This window comes from Phocoena sinus, chromosome 2, assembly GCF_008692025.1.
Source record: "Phocoena sinus isolate mPhoSin1 chromosome 2, mPhoSin1.pri, whole genome shotgun sequence".
In the NCBI taxonomy this organism is placed as follows: domain Eukaryota; kingdom Metazoa; phylum Chordata; class Mammalia; order Artiodactyla; family Phocoenidae; genus Phocoena; species Phocoena sinus.
Window position 1 is genome coordinate 45502657 of NC_045764.1, and position 21892 is coordinate 45524548.

Genomic DNA, 21892 nt, shown 5'->3' on the forward strand with positions numbered 1-21892 from the left:
TCCCTGGTGTGTAGTCCTTCAGCTTTGACTAGACTTGACCCACTGTTGGAGAGTTCTGTGCTAAACGACCTCTTTTTTTTTTTTTTTTTTTTTTGCTTTGCTGGGCCACTTGGGTTGCTACAGTGGTCTTTCTAGGAATGAGCCTTACTTGGATGCTGTAAAATGCCCAGGCATTTCCTGAAGCCCATCTTCCCAAGCCATCTCTAGGAGAAAACCCGAGCCCTCCCTGTCTCTCTGCTCTGTCCCGGTTATTCCCTGTTGCCTGTCTGCTGGTCACACATTCCCTCCTTTTCTGTCACCTAAGTTTCCTTTGCTCTATCTTTCCACTCCTCTCCCTCATTCCAGCTTCTTCCTTTTACTTCTTTATATTTCCCGTTTCCTTCCCACTCTTTTTCTGGGAGGTTCTACAGACTGTATTGTTTTTGACCAAACCAGACACCTGTATTAAGTTCTCCGTCTGAGCCATTGTCTGGTTAACTCTTGGGGGTCCATAATTTCGAGATTGGTAAAGCAGAAGGAATGTGGTAGGACCAATTCATTTTATTTTATTTTATTTTATTAATTAATTTATTTATTTACATCTTTATTGGAGTATAATTGCTTTACAATGGTGTGTTAGTTTCTGCTTTATAACAAAGTGAATCAGTTATACATATACATATGTTCCCATATCTCTTCCCTCTTGCGTCTCCCTCTCTCCCACCCTTCCTATCCCACCCCTCTAGGTGGTCACAAAGCATGGAGCTGATCTCCCTGTGCCACGCGGCTGCTTCCCACTAGCTATCTACCTTACGTTTGGTAGTGTATATATGTCCATGCCACTCTCTCACTTTGTCACAGCTTACCCCTCCCCCTCCCCATGTCCTCAAGTCCATTCTCTAGTAGATCTATGTCTTTATTCCCATCTTACCCGTAGGTTCTTCATGACATTTTTTTTTTCTTAGATTCCATATATATATGTGTTACCATACGGTATTTGTCTTTCTCCTTCTGACTTACTTCACTCTGTATGACAGACTCTAGGTCCATCCACCTCACTACAAATAACTCAATTTCGTTTCTTTTTATGGCTGAGTAATATTCCATTGTATATATAAGCCACATCTTCTTTATCCATTAATCCGATGATGGACACTTAGATTGCTTCCATCTCCTGGTTATTGTAAATAGAGCTGCAATGAACATTTTGGTACATGACTGTTTTTGAATTAAATGGGAGAAAATATTTGCAAATGAAACAACTGACAAAGGATTAATCTCCAAAATTTACAAGCAGCTCATACAGCTCAATAACAAAAAAAGGACCAATTCATTTTAAGTCTAACTGCTTCACAGTTTGGTTGACATATAGAGAGTGTTGAACCCTGGCTCAGTGTCCCATGAAAGGGAATGTGGCCAAGGAAGTATTTTGGTGTCCTCCAACTGGTATTGCTAATGCCAGCAGCCCTGTTTTCTAGGCCTGGCATGAGCACCATGTGACATGGGGAGGCCTCTTGTCTTGGAAAAAATGCTCCACTCAAAGCTTAAATCCCGGAGCATTAATTCCTGGAAAACAACAGCCCTTTCATTGAAACCCTGTGTTTTCCGTTGATGTGAAGGGTGGTTGCATAGTGTCCTGCTGTGCACTAGCATACTAGGTTGCTGATGCCCTCTGGTGGCCACATTTCAATACTGCAAAAGGGAAAGAAAAGTCCACTGCAGGAGTTCACTGCAACATCACTAGGGCGTACACATCACTTCAGCTGTAGGCCGGAGGGCTGAGGGTTCATGGTCGTCTTCTTGATGTGAGTTTTAGGCAATGACAATTCGTGACCCATTCATCCAGCAAACGGTTCTCTAATCCCAGCCCAGGTAGACTGGGACAGCTGTTTTTAGAGCAGGGACAGGTACTTTTGCAGATTATAGGAAGAATGCATTGGATAAGTCATTTTCCTATTTGAAAGGGATGGTTTAGACAAAAAAATTTAAAGATCTCCCACTAGTGTGAAAAGTTGGCCATGCAATAGGGGTTTAATAAATTACGAAACTGCTACCAAAATGTTCAAATATCAGGCACCTCTGATTTGGGTCCTGTTTGCCTTGCGATTTAGTAGGCTGATTTTAAAGATTGTATCATTTCTATGATTATATATTTCTTCTTTAAAAAGGAAAGAATGCTCTTGTATTAGACCTAGAGAGGAACATTCTCCTCATTGCAGCTGTGATTGGGGGACAGGCTGGATGTTTCTAGAACTCTGTGTTATATGCTGAGGAGCAGCCGTGTAGCTTCCCAGCAGGTGTGCTGTGAATGGGATGCACTGAGGGTTCACCCCTGTGCCTCCGGACAGCTCTGTGGGCTTGGGCCAGCCCCTCAGCAGTCTCTTCGGTATACTCTTTGCTGCCCAACACAGATGACCTTGTCTGTGCTAGGATGGGAAGTGTTGGGGGCACTGGACAGTGGGTCAGAGTCACAGACTCGGGGCACAGACCATCTGAGTTTGAATACCAGCTCAGACATCATCCAGCAGTGATTACGGGGTTTAACCTGGTGTGTGTGCTTATGGGGATGTGTGTGTGGGAGGGGTGACATAGCCATGTACAGTGGCCACGAGCTATTATTATTGCTGTGTCTGGTTCTAGTTATTCTCCTTTCGGTTTTATTTCTGTGTTTTCCCTCTGGGAAAGGCAATGACTTGTGGCATTTCCGCCAATTTTATTAGGGCCCTTCTTCCCAGTTTCTTGATAATTTGTCCCACCGTTTGCATACCTCTTGTTTTTCTCTTTAGATTTTTTTTTTTCTTTTTTTTTTTGCGGTACGTGGGCCTCTCACTGTTGTGGCTTCTCCCGTTGCGGAGCACAGGCTCCGGATGCGCAGGCTCAGCGGCCATGGCTCACGGGCGCAGCCGCTCCGCAGCATGTGGGATCTTCCCGGACCGGGGCACGAACCTGTGTCCCCTACATCGTCAGGCGGACTCTCAACCACTGCGCCACCAGGGAAGCCCTCTCTTTAGATTTTGTACTCCTCACCCCCTGCCCACTGCCAGCAAGGCAAAGGGTTGGTTAAGGTTGTTTTCTGAGACCAGTTCCTGATTTCTTGTCAATGCAACAGCAGAAATGAAAGAGACACTAGTTTTTAAGGGTGCATTATTTGAATAAGAACCCCATTGTGAATTGATGGTTTTATTTTCTTCATCTTAAATTTGACTCAGAAGATGCCCCTCAAGTTTCATAGCGACCAACATGGGAAAGCTTGGTGTGGATGAAGTCATCCCAGTAGGTCATTACTTATTGGAATTTTTTACTGAATGTACTACACAGATCTGATTTTTAAAAAAATACTGAGTTCTAAAGTAAAATAGGATCTGACTTCAAATTACTTGATGATTTGCTATTTTTGCTTCACATATATATATTTTTCTGTATTTTAGAAGTTCTATTTTGAGAAGAAATTAAAAGCAGTAGTACACCTTTCTTTGTTTATTTAATGTGCTGGTTTAGGTTATCATTCCAGATTTTAATTACTAGTAATAATGCTACAGAACACATTCTTGTGCCTACACCTGTGTGTCAAAGTTTATTTCTTTGCAAGTCATTTATTGCAGTGAATTGGCTGTTTTCTGTCACATGATCTGACATCTCAAGATTCTACTTTCTCAAGAATTGCCTGTTCACTCTTGAGAAACACCTCTATTGTGCTCACCCACCAGGAGCATATGAGTGTTCCACTTCCCGTTTCTCAACTCCACTGTGTGTAGATTATCTATGTCAATTTTGATAAAGAAGAAGTATCGTCTTGGTTTTGTTTTAATTTATGCAGAGAAATTTGGACCCTGAGATATATTTGGTTAAGAGATATTTGCTTCTCTTTTGTACACAGCCAACTCCATCTATCTCTGTGGCTTATTCTCCTGGTTCCTGGATATATTCATGTACATTTTTCTACGTTGTCATTTGCCTTTTAATTTTGTTTATAAAGTTTTTGTTGCAAACCTCTTTTCCAGTCTTACAATTTTATTCTGGAGAGTTTCCTTTCTTCCTTGCGTCCTATGCTTTTGTACCTTGAAAGGCCTTTTCTCTCTTGAGAGAGATGCATTAACCTATATTCTTTTCTGTCTGTTTTTACATTTTTTTCATTAATCTCTTTGATCTGTATCAAGTTTATTTTGATTTCTTGGCCCAGAGTCGGAACTTAGTTTTACTTTTTGCCAAATGGGTATTTAATTAACTAGGACTAAATTTTCCTTTCCCTAATGATTTGATGGCCACTTTTTAATTGGGTATTAAAATGCAGTCCATATGAGGGTCTGCGTTTTGGATTTCTCTTTGATTCCTATGGATGTGTTGTTTTGTTCCAGTGCCAGCACCACATCACAGTTGTACTGTACTGAAGGGTCACAGTCAATACTTTTTATTTTGCAAAAATTGGGGCTTTGCTTCACATTGGAGTACCTACTCTGAGCACCAGATGGCGCTCGATCATTGGTGTGCTTGTGTGGGAGCAACGAAGACACATCTCGTCAGCTTATTCAGAAAGATGCTCATTCATTAGCAAACTTGAAACTTTAAAGATGCAAACACCCATCCTGAAACTCAGGTAGCAGTTGGATTTCCTCCACTTGATGGGTTTTGGTAGCCTGCCAAGGTCCCGCAACAGGGATGGGGAGCCGAGTTTACACCCCTGTGTACTTCTGATCACCTCATCAAGGATAGGGGTGCAGGCATCTCTTCTTAGTGACCACTTCAACAAAAGCCAGTTTGTTCAATTACTCACCAAATGGCCCATTTACTGAATCCATCAGTATATTGACAATGTTTTTCATTCATCTATTTAGAAAATTAAGTGTATAACATTGGATGAGAACTTTTAAAAACAACTTTGGGGCTTCCCTGGTGGCGCAGTGGTTGGGAGTCCGCCTGCCGATGCAGGGGACATGGGTTTGTGCCCCAGTCTGGGAAGATCCCACATGCCGCGGAGCGGCTGGGCCCGTGAGCCATGGCCGCTGAGCCTGCGTGTCCGGAGCCTGTGCTCCGCAATGGGAAAGGCCACGACAGTGAGAGGCCCACGTACCCCCAAAACAAACAAAACAAACAAACAAACAAACAAAAAAACAACTTTGGAAGGTCTCTGGGTCATATTAGTTAATCGGCTCTGAAGACAAAGCCAGAACAGCATCTTAAATAATATTTAATTTGTCTCAGGCCAAAGAAAATGATAGAAAGGAATGGACATGGCCTGGCCTAAGCTGAAGATCCCACAAAGGGGATGACTAAAGACAGAAAAAGAATATAAGGGGGAATGGAGGTGGTGAGCAGGCAGAGAGTAGGGCAGGTAGGGAAGTCTTGGGGTGGGGTGGGTGGGGTGAAGGAAGTTTTGTGGGGAGCATGGTACAGGGGGAGAATCTGAAGGCCCCATGAGGACCTCACTCCCCACAGCGCTCTTAATTCCCCTTGTTTATTCTATACAAACTTTAAAAATAGTCAAAATAAACAGTTTTGGTAAAACTTTATAAATAGTTAAAATAAGCAAGTTTTGGTAAAATTGGTAAATTCAGATCCTCAATCTCACTGTAAGTTGGCCACTGGATGATCTTTCAAAAAAATGGATTTTGGGCTTCCCTGGTGGCGCAGTGGTTGAGAGTCCGCCTGCCAATGCAGGGGACACGGGTTCGTGCCCCGGTCCGGGAGGATCCCACATGCCGCGGAGTGGCTGGGCCCGTGAGCCATGGCCGCTGAGCCTGCGCGTCCGGAGCCTGTGCTCCGCAACGGGAGACGCCACAACAGTGAGAGGCCCGCGTACCGCAAAAAAAAAAAAAAAAAAAAGGATTTTGGTGACTTTGGTACACTACATCACAGGGTCCAGCCATGGGCAAGCCTTGTACAAGGTGCCGCTGAACTGTTGTCCATGGTGGGCTCCCCAAGAGGAGGGGAGTCAATCTCACTGGGAGAAAAGTTCAGGAGTGGTTCAACCAGGATGTGCTAAGTGACAGAAGGTGGCCAGCAAGGCCTGTAGATGGTCTGGGAGGAAACTGTTCTTCTGAGGCTGGTACCAAAAAAACCGAAGCATGTAGCCACCATGTGCAGGAGAAGGGGAATGTGCATGTTCCCTTCATTTAATTGTAGTAGATAAAGCCTGGCTTGGAATTCTGCTCGACTTGAATCTCCTGCTCTCTTAAGTAAAGTAGACTGTGCTCTATAAAGGGAAAGTTGTTTCTCCTGTCCCATGGGACTGAGGAAAAATGCCCTTGAGTTTCCATAAGGCCCATTATGGTTTCTGAAGGGGTCTGTTAAGAAAGCTGCAATTGGACATGGCTTGCTCTGGAAATCTCAGTGTAACTGCTAGAGGGCAGCAGCAGCTGTTGAAAAATCATCACTCGCTTGTTTTCTGAAATCACGTCTGGCTCTTATTTAGCCACCCTTGGAGAAAGTCAGAACTTATGGATTCCATATGAAAGCAACTCAGATTTACTTCTTTTTCTGGCAAGAAGAAACATTCCAAATAGGTATATATATTGCAAAGAGTCTAAAGATATGTGTATAAATATAATGAATCTTATTACTCTTAAGCCAGAGGATAGGAAAAAAGTCAAATTTATGCTTTTCATATGTGTTCAAATACTTTTTATGCAGAATGAATTCATCTATGTGTATCTCAGTTTCCCTAAAGACTTAGTAAATATTATTGACTTGAAACTGAACTCTTAATATCCCCTGAGAAAAGTTCTCAGGTATTACAAAATGTGAACTTTGTGTAAAATTATGGAGATCATTTCCTTTCATAAACAAACAACAACTCTGAGAAATGCATTTAATTAGGAAACTTTTCTAGCTTAAGACCACGTTTCTTTTGGAGACGCTATATGGCTGAAGTTTTTAACTTGGCAAATGAGCTTTGCTGGTGACAAATAACTAGGTTTTGTCTACAAATACAGCTTTCGCATTCAATGCATTGGATTTTTAGTTTAAATTAGGAATGCTAGTTTTAAAAACCTATATGATATAGTACATAAACTATATGATATAGTGCATACGTGTGTGTATATATATATATATATATATATATACACACACACACACACACACACACACAAATAGATACATAAATGACCATTAAACTGATTTACAGAAATATACTTATGGGCATGGAAGGGGACAGATGTGTTATTGACTGAAGAAGGCAGGTAAAAGAATACAATATGAAGGCTGATTCCTTTTTGTGGAAAGTTTGTGTGTGTAAAGTCTCGGTGCATACCAAGATAGTAAGCTTTTCTAGATGGTGGCAATTTTCTTTCTTTCTTTCTTTCTTTCTTTCTTTCTTTCTTTCTTTCTTTCTTTCTTTCTTTTTTTTTAATTAATCTTGACTTTCTGCTTTTTCTACTACCATGGCCATGAGCTGTTATACTAGAAAAAGCAAAGAGAAGGTGTTGGTAATTGGAGTTTCATTACAGATGTATCTTATTTGCATATTGGGCTAGTTCTTGAGCCAGTCCATGTGATTTTATCTGTTCTATTCAACCACTTCACCTGTTAATACTGCCCATCTTTTCCATAACACACTCAATCCGGTAATAGCCCCTTGGGTTGATAAATCGAATGCCAAGAGAACAGAATCTTCAAATATGATGGTTCTTGATGACTCTCTCCTGATGATAAACTTGAGTTATGTGTCCTTCTTATTGAGCTGCCTGTTATTTTCATAAGATTATACCTGCAAAGTTCTCTGAAATCCTAATGAATCCCCTTAGGACTGTAGGTGGGGCAGTAGCTAGTACTCATGAATACTTAGTGACTTTCAGGTTTTAAACGGCCCATTCCTTCCAAGAACAGCTCAGATTGTTTCATGAAATTTTCCCAAACCACATGGGATCCCTGTGAGAAGTAGATAACATAAGGAATTTTCTGTTCAACTTTTGAAGACAGAAGGGGTTATAAACATCACACCTTTAGAAGGGACATATAGAGACAAATTATCAGTGCATGTTACTTGTACAGCTAAAATAAAGTAAATGCATATTTAATTAGGACTGCATACATTGTTACACACTCTCCCCTTTTAAATTAATTGAGTAGTAATACTATAAATAGAAGCACATACTATGTAAATGTTTGGAGCCTCTTGTTACCGAAGTATAGTGGTTCATTCAGTTCTCAAGATAATTCTGCAAAGCTGGCATTTTTCCATCTGCAGGTGAAGATGGTAAGGCTTGAGGAAATTATGATACTTAAGGTTATACAGTTACTGAAAGGAAGGTCTGGGAGTTTAATCCACCATGCCCATCTTACTTCAAAGTTTATTCATTTATCATATCTTCATATAATTCACCTACCATGCATATTAGGCAACTCTGGGCATGCATCTCACCTTCCAGAGCTTTGATTTGGAGGAGTTTAATATTACGTTCATAGGTGGCCCAAGTAAAATGTTTTCTATATTTAAATAATTTTATGAAATACAGAGTAGAAAAGTTTTAAGCTGTTTTTATTATTGCTTGTTTGTCATTAATACAGTTCTTAGCAGTGTTTAATATTTTACTCTACATAGGGAGGTTCCAAGTAAGGAAAGAGTAAACAGCTTTTCCCAGTGGTTTTGATGACATAACCCTTTCAGTCCGTGGAGCACCTCGAGGTATGAGTGTTCCATGGATCATGCTTTGTGAAACCCTGGATCGGTGCTTCTTATAGTTTGGGTATAGCTGTCTCCTCAACTCCCCGGTGCTGTGTTATCTCAACTACCAGGTTTCTTCGCTTTAGCCTTTTTCTTCTTCCTTCTAAATTATAAGCTGCTGCCAGATTTATATTTCTGAAGCGTGGCTCTGATCATTTTACTCTCCTACTCATAAGTAAACCTGAATTTCCTTCCCTCTCACACTAAAATAATTCCAGATGGACCAAAGACTTAAGTGTAAAAAACGAAAAGCTGCAAAATCAGTGGAAAGAAACATGGCTGAACTAACTGAAAATCCTTTAGTGAGAACAATTCTTCTAAGTAGAATGTTAAACAGCAGTGCCATAAATAAAACTGGTTAATTTGCCTAAATAAAAATGGAAATAACTTATTGCAAGAAGTAAGGTAAGTCTAAACAAAGTATGACAAGATTTACAGCCAATGGCTGCTTTCCATAATTAAGGGCTCATTCAAATCCATAAGCAAAAGACAAAACCTTGAGCCCATAGAAAAATGGGTAAATGATATCAGTGAGAATTTCCCTAAGAAAGACAAATGTAGGTCACTAAAATATGAAAGATCCTAAGCTTTACTCTAAATGTTAATGATAGAGAAAAATGGAGATACTATTTTTTTTACCTGCCAGTTTTTCAAAGTAAAGATTTATGACATCAAATATTGGTGAGCATGTAAAGAAAAAAAATACAAAACGTATACTCTTGGTGGAAGTGTAAATTTTGACAGACTTTGGAAGAACAATTTGACAATGGCTGTCAGAACCAGAAAAGACACATTCATTTGCCCTGCAGTTTTTTTTTTTAAATAAATTTATTTATTTTATTTATTTATTTTTGGCTGTATTGGGTCTCCGCCACTGCACGGGCCCTCTCCAGCCCTGGCGAGAGGGGGCCAACCCCCGCCACGGTATGCGGGCCTCTCATCGCGGTGGCCTCTCTCGCCGCGGGGCACAGGCTCAAGGTGCATGGGCTTCAGCAGCTGTGGCACGTGGGCTCAGTAGTTGTGGCACACGGGCTCTAGAGAGCAGTCTCAGCAGCCATGGCACACGGGCCCAGCTGCTACGCAGCATGTGGGATCTCCCCTGACCAGGGCCCAAACTCATGTCCCCCGCACTGGCAGGCGGACCCCCAACCACTGCGCCACCAGGGAAGCCCTGCTGTTCGTTTTGAATATAATCACATATGAACTCAGGGATAGTCATACAAGGGTGCTTGTTGTAGTATTGTTTGTGCTAGTAAAAAAAAAAAAAAAAATTGGAAGTGATGTAAATGTTTATTATTTGGTAACTAGTTACATAAATTAAGATACAAGAACACAATGAAAATGTACGCATTTGATAAAAGAAAAAGAAAAACTGGTGAATCTGTATTGCTGATGTGAACAGAGCTTCAAGGTACTTTAGTTGTGAAAGCACGGAGTCCAGTGCATTTATTATGATTACATTCAAGTTAAAAACAATTCTTGTATTTTTTCCTGTAAGACACTCAAGAAACTGGTGCATATGAGGAATGGGAATGAGGAAAGATTAAGAGGGTGGAGAGTTTTCATTTCATACCTTTCAGAATCATGACCATGTATTACACTTGTTAAAAAATTTTAAAAATGAGAACAGGAAAACCAAAACTACCCTATATTTCTTACAGAACAAAAACTTAACTCCTTATTTTGTGACTCTTAAGGCACTTCAGTCTGACTCAAAACCGGGGTTTTTAACTTTCTCATTATACATTTTATCCCCTTAATTTCTGGATGAATTGAAATGCTTGCTTGGCACCACACAGATCTAGTCATTTTGGCCTCTTTCCCCTTTCAGTGCCAGTTCCTCCAGCCCACATGGCCTCAGTCCTTTTCCGCTTGGCCAGATCGGCCCATGTTTCAATTCCCATCTCCTTTATTTCAGCCTCCATTGATACCCCAGCTGGAGCTAACCTTTCCAGCCTGTGAACTAGCATACCCCCCAAGTTCTATTCTATTTTGACACTTACCTCTTGGACCTTGGGTTATATATAGCATCTGCCTGCTGCCCGCCAGGTACAGAAGAAAAGGCTCTGGGGTGGATCTTCCTTTGCCATCCCCCTTAGTACTCAGTAACACTGAGCCATGCTCTGAGGCAACCTGTGTTTGTGGCATGTGAGTGATGTTAGCAGGCCTGACAGGTACAGGGTCAAGGGAGGCGTGACCATCCATAGCATCACGTGCAGAAATAAGGACTGTCCCGCGTTGTTGTCGGGAGTGTGAACCGGCACAGCATTTCTGGAGGACCAGTGAGTGGCTGTCAGTCTGTCTCAGCACACACAGAACCACAGTACCTTTTGCACGGGAGCAGGAAGCTCCGGCTCTGGATGTGTGATGGCTACATATTCTAAATTTGAGGCTCCGTGACTCTGTTGAGTCCACATGGCAGAACGGGTGGCGACCCCAGGAGAGAGGCACTGTCTCCGGCCTCCTAGTTTCATTCTCCTCCCAAAGTTCCACACTACCTCTTTATGCCAAGTAGCCTCATTGTTTATGAAGCGCCCTGTGAAAAAAAGGTTAAAGTCCACCCATTCAGGTGTCATCTCATCATTTGTATAATCTGGGCGTTGCATTCCTGAGCCGCGACCCCTTTTCAGAACCTGCCTAGTTAAGATGTCACTTGCCTGACAGTGAGGCACTTAGGCTCAGAGAGAAAAAATCACTACGTGCCCCCTGCCCCCCCTTCTCAAATTTTCCCTAACAATTAACGCTGTACTCGCTTGACACCCTGGTTCCTTGTTTGGCTTTGTAAACCCTGGTCCCTTTTTCTATTAATTCCAGACATTAATATTTTCTTTCACGCAACTGCTGCCATTCACCCGTGAAACAGTTTGAACATTATGTAGCTGTCAAGATGCCTGGGGATTACCCAGTATGCTTTGCCTGTGAGAAAGTGACACCACCGAGGCCTGGTTTTGAGATGTTTATTTTGAGAGCACGCTGACAAGCATGAAGGCCTGGTCCCAGAGTGGCAATTTCATTTAATTAAAGGCCTCTTTTTATTAGAGTTTTCCCCCCACTTTTTTTTTTTTAATCTATATATATCAGAATGACTGTTAAAATCTGACTTGCCGCAGGTGTTCTCTTGTACTCTCAAAGAGGGGGTGTGGACAGATTACTGACTCACTAGTGACTATTCCGCTGAATGGCTGGTAATGCCTTCATTTTTACTGTCCTGCTCAGAATTGCTGCTGAAGTGTGTGCGAGTACGTGTGTGTCCAGGTTTAAAGTATAGACTGCTGGGTTTTCTGCCCCTTTGTTGCCAAACTTAAAACGTGAGTGTCGAATATGTATATGTGTATATTTGTAACTTGATTTCTTTGTTTTAAAGTTAGCAGCCTTGCCATACTGGAATGGCTGAATTCTCCAAATGATACCTTGGTTACTCTGTTAAGACTTTTAGCCAATGTGTATTATCTTGCCCCCAAGTGATGTGACCCTCAGTTAGAATAGTTAGTATAAGAATTGCATTCATGTTCAGGAGTTTTCCGTCCTGCAGAAACCTCAGAAAGAGCTGGAAAAAAAAAAAAGTGATTGAAATAATTCATGGTGGGTATTAACGAGTTGGAAATGTTTGTGACAGAGTAGCCTAATTAATTTTTGATGTAATATTCTTAGACTACATTGGCTTGACTTTAATATCAAGAACTCATGTCAGTAAATCTGTGGAGGCCTCTGTTGGGCATTGTCCAAGGCACCTGGAATGTGTCAGTGAACAAGACTGTTGGTCTTTGAGCACTTATTCAGAGTCTGGTTCACGATGAATTATACCAGCATACCTCCCCAAATTAGATTTTTTTCCTTTCTTTGTAGCATTATCGGCTAGCCTTCATTCATGCCCTCATGGATTATTCATTTATTTGTGCCTCCTTTCTTCATCCTTCACTAGGTAGTCATGTGCAAGTCTGTCCCAGTCACTGTTCTGTGTCCCGAGTATGATGGCACACTTGCACAACACATTAATCCTGGTATTATGTTTTGTGGGCATGTTTTTTTTCCTCAACTGAATCTGAAAAATGTGGAGAAGGGTCCATCATCGGCCCTTCTTTCTGCTTTGGACATAGTGGCTAAAGCGGGACATTATTCTTTTCCTTTTCAAAGCTTCCCGGGAAGAGGCAGCAGGTCAAGGGTGTTGGCCCGAGGCCAGCGGGTCGGAGGGCCTTGTTGAGGGGCGTTCAGCTCGCCAGGGGGAGGACAATGTTCTCTACTTTACCGCAGGTTGTGGAGGGTGGGGCAAAGAATGGCAACTTTGTCAGTTTAATCTCTACACCCCTGTTCTGGGGTCCGAGTCCCCAGCTTCTGAGTTGGTGGTTCCAGGGATTGATTGATTATTATGATTATATTATAAAAGTACAGGGTTCTGTTGAGTCAGCCATCTGGCCAAACTGTTTGAAAATGGTTTCTTTCCATTTTCACTGACTCACTGCCATTCTAGGAGGAGTGGGCTTCTCCCCAGGACTCCTGAGATGCCTTGGCTGGTGCTGGTGGATTTTATTTCTTGAATTTTTTGTGGGTAGGAGAGTGTGATGACATACCCACAATGAAACCAAACAGAAAAAGCTCAAGGAGCCCATTTATATTCTACCAGGAAAGGCAAAGAAGAATCAGTCATTTACCCCAGATGTTCACTTCTCTCCCCTCTCCACCTCTGGGGCCTTCAGTCTCTGTGCAGGGAGACATTTGTTCTGGGTGTGCTCAGTGAAGTGCTTTGAGCCTGGAGAGCGTGGAAAGAATCTTTATTTAATGGAGATCCTAGCTTTTTACGTATATTTTAAAAAACTGTCTTGCTCTCTTTTCATTTAAAGGGCACGAGTGATCCCTATGTGAAAGTTTAAGCTGAATGGGAAGACTCTGTACAAAAGTAAAGTCATATATAAGAACTTGAACCCAGTTTGGGACGAAGTAGTCTTATTGCCAATACAAAGCCTTTGATCAAAAGCTGCGTGTGAAGGTAATCCCAGATGACTTTCGAATCTGCCTCTTGTATATTAAAAACATTTATTTCTCCAGCCATCTGCGCCCTCTTAAAAAGTCAACTTCCCCAAATTCATTCTTGTATCATTCCTAAGCACTGGCTTAAAAATATAAGTATGGAAGGGATTCTTTATACCCTTGGTCAAACTGTAAGTTACTCTCAGATTAGCAGAGTGAAAATAATATCTCCATTGATTGCTATTTAAACTTACTGAATGTGGAAGAAATATTACTGCCAGTGCAGTGGTGACAAATACTAAAGCCTTTCTCAGAGAGCTTTAAGCTACCGGTTGTAAGCACCAATTGCTCTAACATCTGGGTTAAAACTGCATGAGTTGAGTGCAGGATGGGATTGCTATAGAATATTTAGCAAATTTCTATTTAATTGGCAGATTTGCTCACTGCGGAAAATACTAAATTTTAATGAGAGACCATTTAAACTACAGAGAGTGGTCCATGTGCATAATATCTTAATGCATATGAATACTGCCTTAAAAGTATTTTCTGTTATTTTGGCCATAGTAAGCAAAATGCACAGGTTTGAATAATTTTGTTCTCCCCATCAGCTTGGTTAAATTCTTCTTTATACTGTGCAAATTATTTTTAGATCTCAGAAGACCGAATTCAAAATTCCCAGCCTATTGCATTTATCCATACTTGATATACTCAGTTGGTTTTCCATATTAATGTGTGTTACTGCCCCCCTTCTTCTTTGTAGGTGTATGATCGAGATTTAACTACATCTGATTTCATGGGTTCTGCATTTGTCGTTCTGAGTGATCTTGAGCTTAACAGGTATTGTAATTTTACCATCTAGTTGTTATTAGTGAATTTTAGAGGGAACTCAAGATAATCAAATGACAAAATCAGAATAAATGAAAGAGTGCTTTAAAATGTGAGTTTTTCTATAATTTCTGCTTTTAGCTCCCAAATATATATTGGTCAGATATTACATCTTCTGTAAACATAACCTAAAAGGTGTATTGAATTTGTACTTTCGTGTTCATTAACCTACTTACCTTAAAATTAAAACAAGTATTTACATTTTCTTTGGGCAGTAGGGGAGAAGAATCAGTTGACCGACTGTTGAATTAGGCGATGCCAAACAGTTTCTCTACCCCTGAAGATGGTTGGTTTATTTTCACTGAACCTGGTGCTTTTTTTAACTTGTGTCTCACCCCTGTTCAGGGGTAGGAGATTTTTATCATAAGCTCCTGATGTATTCTAAGGCTATAAAGTACTACCAATAAGTGCTACCATCCTTTGTTGCTTTTTGCTTACAGGACGACTGAACATATTTTAAAATTGGAAGATCCAAACAGTTTAGAAGATGACATGGGAGTGATTGTATTAAATTTGAACCTAGTAGTAAAACAGTGTGATTTCAGGAGACACGTGAGTGTGACCCTTTTGTTCTTTTTAAAATTCTCCATTGCAGCTTTTCTTTGATAATTGGGTTGCCAGATGGCTGACATTTTTGTATTTATTTGGGTAGGGGGAAGAACTGTATAGAGACTTAAAGTACCTATCTGTGATAATGTACACCCTTTCTTTTGGAAACCTGGAAGGAAATCCAGTAAGGAATGATCTCTATTTTGGCTAGGGATGTAAACATTACTAATATTGTAGCAATAATACTATTGCTGTTATTAAGTGTTTTTGCTGCTTATGGTTTACTTGTCACAGATCATACAAAATTTGCTTTTTCTGAATGTTAAGGTTTCCATTTACTGTTTTCTTAGGTACTAGATGACTTAGGCATTATTTAGTTATGAAAAGCTGTTCCCAGGATTTAGTCATTGTGTTGTACATTACTAAGGTAATCAAGTATACATTTGCAGCATTTCCGTTTCATCTTCCTTTTTCTTTTAGCTACCAAATTTTCTATTGAGAGTTCTTCTGGGAAGACACACATTTAATATTCTCTAGTCTGTTACATGGTAATTTCTAGTTAATGCATTACCTATTAAAGATGTCTGTAACATCAAAAAGCATTGGATTTTGTGGCAGTATGATGGGGACTCTGTTTCTAGGAGCAAGTATGTGAATACAAACCATAATCTTATTTTATATTCTGGTATTATACCTTAAAATTCCAAGAATGAAAATGAGAATGAAAGCATCTTGGATTGTCATTTATTTGAAAGGCATTTAAAAAGCCAATTAAAAACAGCTACTTGAAAAAGGACTAAGATGTGTTAAAATTTCAGCATGTTTAGAATCTGGTATGAAAATCTGAAGCCTGTTTATAAAGTAGGCCTCCAATAATACCTCTTGAGTTGAGTCAGTGGGGTCAGTGTGGAGAATATTCTTCATTTTGACATTACCTTTGCAGTTAGTTGTAATTTATTTTCATGATGAAAATCATGAGTGATTTACTAGTGAACTCACTGAAGATAGTTTAAAGGAGTAAAACAAACAAACAAACAAAACTGCACAGTGATTTTTCAATTGCCAGAGGGTCAACTAAACAGTTGCTATTTTTAATCTGAATTCTTTACTTATGAGCATTTACTTGATGATAACTTTGGGGGGGGATCTCTATTTATTAATTAAGAAGTGGCACTGTTAAAACCTGAGGCCTCAATAACATTGATATTTTGTTGCTAAAATGTCTTAAATTGATGTCAAAAATATTTTTCTTTCTACCCAACATAGTGGCGAGGGACTTCCTTTAACTTCTCTTAGTTTTGATGGCATTGCCATCGGATTCAGTGGCAGGGCATCCAGTAGGTGACCGGTTCCTTGAGCTGGATGCCAGGATACAATGACATGCCATGGAAATGAGCATATTATTTGCCACGTGCTTGCATAATTGCCAGCTGATATGTTCTGAAAATTTCTTACATATTTAAGTGGGGTTTGTAAACTTGGATAATGACCTCATGAAGATAGCTGCATATTTCAGCTGCATAATAGCTGTGTATTTATTCCACATGTGGATTTTTCTGTAGTGTATTGGATCATATTTAGCAGTACTACTGGCACTTAAAATATGTTGAAATATTGCCAAAATTTGAAGTTTTTAAGTAGAGCCATTTCAGTTAACATTTATTTCCAATTGCAGAGCAATTAATACTCAATGCAGCTTGAGTTTGTTTTTGGAAAACATCTCAAAGCCTATCTTTTCAGAGACCTAAAAGGAGACACACTTGTCATCCTATTTAGTTTGGCCCTTCTTTCCTTGACTCCTCCACGCCCTGTTTTTGAGAGTTTGTCAGATGGTACGCATTATCTACTTGCTGGTACGATTTCTCATTTTCTTCGTTCTTTGCTTGTCTGGCAGGGTCTAGTGTACAATCTATTTACTATATATACGAGTGTACATACATATATATACATATCCATGTATATGTATGTGTGTGTATATAGATGTACATATATAGTAAAATGGGGTATTGTAAAAATAATAATAATGGTAATGCCTGTTCTATTTGTTCTGACTGGTAGTGTTATTTTTCTGTTTACATACTTGTTCAAAGTATACCTGAGCAAGGAATAATTTATCCTTGGCCATGTGTGGCTATTCAACTTAACAGTGCATATCAGGGGCCCTTTGGATAGAGTAAGTATCAGAAAAGTGTTGATCTTTTCATTGAGTTTAAGTTAGTATTTAAAGATATTCTTCTATTGGGTTTTTAAATGGGGTAGCTAACACGGGAGACTGAGATTATTTGGTAATAATTTGTTTATAAATTTCCATTTTAATTTAAAGCCTGATAGAGAGATTTCAGTTTGAATTCTCGGTTTTGTACCCATATTTCTTCCCGTTGTCATTGAGGCAGTCTTTGTGGCTTTAGAGCCAAGCCAATAAAAATCTTAACATGTGCAAAATGTCTGTGAATTGACCCTCAGGGCCAGGGATTTAAGTGCATATGGGAATGGTACAGTTAGGAGGTAAGGCACTGGGTGGAGGGCTGATAAACCTGCCCTCTGTCTCTTTTTCTCAGCAAAAATAGGATTTTAGTTATAATTATGAGCTCTGTCATCAGACTGCCTGGGTTTGAATCCCGACTCCACTCTTTTTAGTTTTGAGAACTTAAGTGATCAGATCAAATTCACAGAATTACTTAATTCTCAGCTACAGTTTGTGAAATGCAGATTTAAAAGAAAGATTATCTATTTTATAGGTTTGTGAGGATCAGCATGATTAAATATAGTGCTTAGCACGGGGTAGACACCCAATATATGGTAGCTCTTAGTACTGTAGTAAGCAGACAGTAATACTCATTTTCCAGTCATTTCCTTATCTATTTGTTAATCTTTGGTGATATAAAAATCAAACGAATTGTATTTCAAAAGGCTATTTAGGAATACCCATGTGTACCTACAAGATGGTGATTAATTTTAGTGGTTGTTCTGGGTGAAAATATTTGTTCATATGTTGTTGGGAAAATACAAAAAGAACCGATTTTAATACCCAGATTGTAGTATCTATAACTCTGGGTCACATGCTGAGTGGTTGAGCTTCCAGTTTCACCAGGGAAAGTGTTTTTCCTGAAGAATATTTTCAAGACATTTTTGTACCAGCGTTTCTACTTGCTGGTCCCTGGAATATAAGTGGATTTTCCCCAAAGACAATTTGTTTTCTGGTTTCTAATTGCCTGGGGAGACTTATTGGCAATGTGGATACGTCATTTGCCTAAAGGCATTTTTTTCCTTAATCATAATAGTTACTAAGGGCTGCTCAATTAGATTCATAATTGAGTTGTAATCTGCCAAATTTTTCCAAGTTTTAACATCCAGTTAGCTGGTTAACCAGCCAGAGTAGAGCTTTGCAGTACTGGACGGTGACAGGAGTAATGAGAGGATTTTGTTAGGAGAGAACTTTACTTGTAGACGAAATTCAGCAGTCTTAGCTCGACAAATGAGAGATCAAAAGAGAACAGTGGTGAAGTTACTGGCTGTTCAGAACATTTTTTTCTTCCCTCCCTCACTGGTACATTAGCCTATTTTTCTTCATTGTGAAGAAATGACTCAGATTGTTTTTTCCTATTATTTCAAATATTGAGATTTTCTCAGCAGAGGGCAATGGAATTATTTTTTCTAGTATCTAAAACTACAGAAACCTAAACATGAACTAACTTTGTCCATGAATTTCTTAAACATTTTTATAATGCTATCTGGGTATTTCAGGTAGGAAAAACCTGCCTTTCCACATTGCTTTTCGAGGTAAAATTAGAGTGTTTTCAGGCAAATAAAAACATAAATGTACTTGTAAGGACTGAGCAGTATTCTATGTCCTTGTTTTTTCATTTTTGAATACTGTGAGAAAATGATGTAACACAACCACAGAAATGTGATTTTTCTAGGTTTCTAACTATTTTCTTGCTCAAGTGTGTTTTCTCTGAAACCTCAGAATGTGGGTGTCAGTTGTTTGAATGTAGTCTGCACCATCTAACTAGCATGGTAACATCATTATGTTGTTAACGGCTCTATTTCTCTCTTTTATTTTGCCATTTTTCACGATTCAATGGACATAATCCTTAGTGTTGGTCAAATCGGAAGCAGTTAAGTGCCAGCAAGGTAAATATAGCTGTTTTTTTTTTCTTTACATCATGTGGTTCACCTTTGTAGCAAAGACAAATGTAGACAAGATTATTATCCAACCTTTACATGGAAAGGCTTTCTTTTCCTCTTACTGCTGTTATGAGTAAAAAGGAAGCAAACTCCCTTTTAAAATTTCATTTAATAAGGGCATAGCCAGATGTTTGAACTTACACTTGTTTTAGTGTTGACATTTTATATGTACCGGCCGTGTTAGAATGTTACAATTCATTAAGCTTGAATTATTTGGAGTTGTAGTGCAGTTAGATTTAGTCCTTTAGAAAGCTATTTACCATTAGGTAGAAACTGTCATAAGGGCAGTGAAAAGATGGAGAAGAATACATGGTATATTTTATCAATCTTTTTTATATTACTTTTATTTTACCTTTTTTTGTGTGTGTGTGAGCGTTTCTTTAAAGATTTCTCCATGAAATGCTGGTGACTTTTTTACATTGTTAGTATCTTTTTAAACAATTATATACTTCTGTGCAACTTATAAAAAGTATAGGTGTACCAAGGTAGGGATGTGTTATTAACAGGTTATTAAGGTAACACATTGTAACTTAAGTGACTAAATGTCAAAATTAATGTAAATGTAAACAAAACCAAAAATATTATGTATAACTTACTTTAGCAGGTCTACTGCTTTTAAAAGAGGAATAACCAAGATGGAGGTGGCTGTGATGTGTCCGTGTACGAGGGGAGGGTGCGTGGGCAATCTCTGTATATGCATTTATTTATACACACACGTGTACACAGATATATGCCATCTCTCATTTCTAACCTCACCACACTGCAGTTGTTTACTTCTCTATAAAATAAGGAGATTGAAACAAAGATTCCGTGTGTTTGTAAGAGCGTGTGTATGTGAAAGAGAGAGAAGGAGAGATTTGTAACCTGACAAATTCCTAGGAAAGAAGGTAAACTTTCTAAACCTTGCTTTCTCAAATCCAGAGGAATCAAAGTTCTGACTCTTCCTAAAATGTATATCCTTTGCATTTTTGAGCACTTTAAAAATAAACAGGCTAAAAAAAAAAAAAAAAAAAAAAATAAACAGGCTAAGGTTTTTTTTTTTTTTTTTTAATCCTACCTGTTCACTTGTTTTCCAAGACTGGTTCTTTTTAGAAATAAACTTCAGAGGCAATAAATAATCATGTGAAATGGTCTCAAAAATTCCTCCAGCTTTTGTCTTATTCCTTTATAGTCACTAGAGGGTAGAAGAACATCATTTCTCTGCACAGAAGGGCGCCCGGCTCTCCCTCTCATGTATTAAGAGTTGCTGTAACCATTTGCAGCGGTAAAGTTTCCCAGCATGCTCTGGCGAAACCTGACAAAGCAGTATTTTCTCATTTATTGATTCTGCTGCAGCACTAAAACACTGGTGCTGTACATCAATAACCATCTTTAGTTAGGGACATCCGGCCTGTGGAAGAGCACTGGCAGTTTGCGGAAGAACATAAAGGCTAGAAAGAAAAATTGTGAGCTTGGGGAATATGGGAGTCTAGGGGATGACAGGAGAGGTTAGGAAGAACAGTCAAAGGAATGAAGAGGGGGAGGAAAAATGTTATCAAAAATATGAAAGGAACAGAGGATCCTGGAACTGTCATCTTCTTTTTTCCCTGTCATTGTAGTTTCTAGAATTTTGACTTCAGTTCATTGGGCTCAGAGACTAAATGCCCAAACCTAATGCAATGGTTAGTAAAACCTTAGATGAATATAGGTCATTGAAAGCTACTTGCTGTCTTATATGAGAGATGCCATTTATATATTGGTGAAGAGTTTCAATTGTTAGGTTGACATTTTGCTGCTTAGAGTTTGCAGTTTGGGAGGAAAACATGAGATAGCTTCTAATTTAGCTTATGAAAATGAGTCATGTGGAAAATCTACAGACTCTGTGATTAACCTTCTGTGTAAGTAGTTAAAATACCCTGATCAACCTATCTTGGTATTTTTAAACTATAAGCTTCTCTTTTAGGATTTCCATATTATATTTAAAAATTAGGTAACAGAAGTTTAATATAAGGAAGATTACTTGCTATGAGTATCTAAAATTTCACTAGCCCTAAGTGATGTATTACCTATAAAATGTCATTGACTCTTTCACCTCAATCTTATTCTTAGAATAACTTAACTTTATTTAAATAATTGCTCTTAGACCCATAAGTTTATAATTTTGCATCATCTAGAGGGACCCAGAATGGCAGAGTCTCTGTGGACTGTCTTCTAATGCATTTCCTGAATTTTTCTTTTTTTATTTTTTGGTCTCTCGTGGGCTTAGTTCCCCAACCAGGGATTGAACCTGCACCCGCGGCAGTGAAAGCACGGAGTCCTAACCACTGGACTGCCAGAGAATTCCCCATTTCCTTGATTTTGATACTGACCTTGATTTTAATACAGTAAATACATAGAGATTGCCTTTAAAAAATAGCTTTAGGTTTCATACAAAAGCCTTTGTTTTCCTTCTAATGAGGCTTTTAAAGAGAGAACTGAAAATCTTACTTAAAAGGACCTGAATCAGATAACAACTTCTTTTTAGATATTTACTATACACAATCTTTTCTGTGAATAGATATGTTTCCAAACCTTACTTCTCACTTTCTAATGTATATCATAGTTACAGAGATAGAAAATTAACAGCAGTTTCTTCTCTTACATCAAATAGTCTAATGGGATAAAAACACGATGATAAAATATGGA

General features: G+C 39.2%; 1 protein-coding gene across 1 annotated transcript in view; it reads left to right on the plus strand.

Moving 5' to 3' along the window:
* MCTP2 (multiple C2 and transmembrane domain containing 2) overlaps nucleotides 1-21892 on the plus strand; it is a 299372-nt gene that overhangs the window by 126866 nt on the left and 150614 nt on the right. The window contains 6 exon segments of the mRNA XM_032623883.1: nucleotides 2053-2067; nucleotides 13488-13603; nucleotides 13605-13625; nucleotides 14367-14443; nucleotides 14932-15043; nucleotides 19139-19174. Of these exon segments, the coding sequence (XP_032479774.1) occupies nucleotides 2053-2067; nucleotides 13488-13603; nucleotides 13605-13625; nucleotides 14367-14443; nucleotides 14932-15043; nucleotides 19139-19174 (377 nt within the window).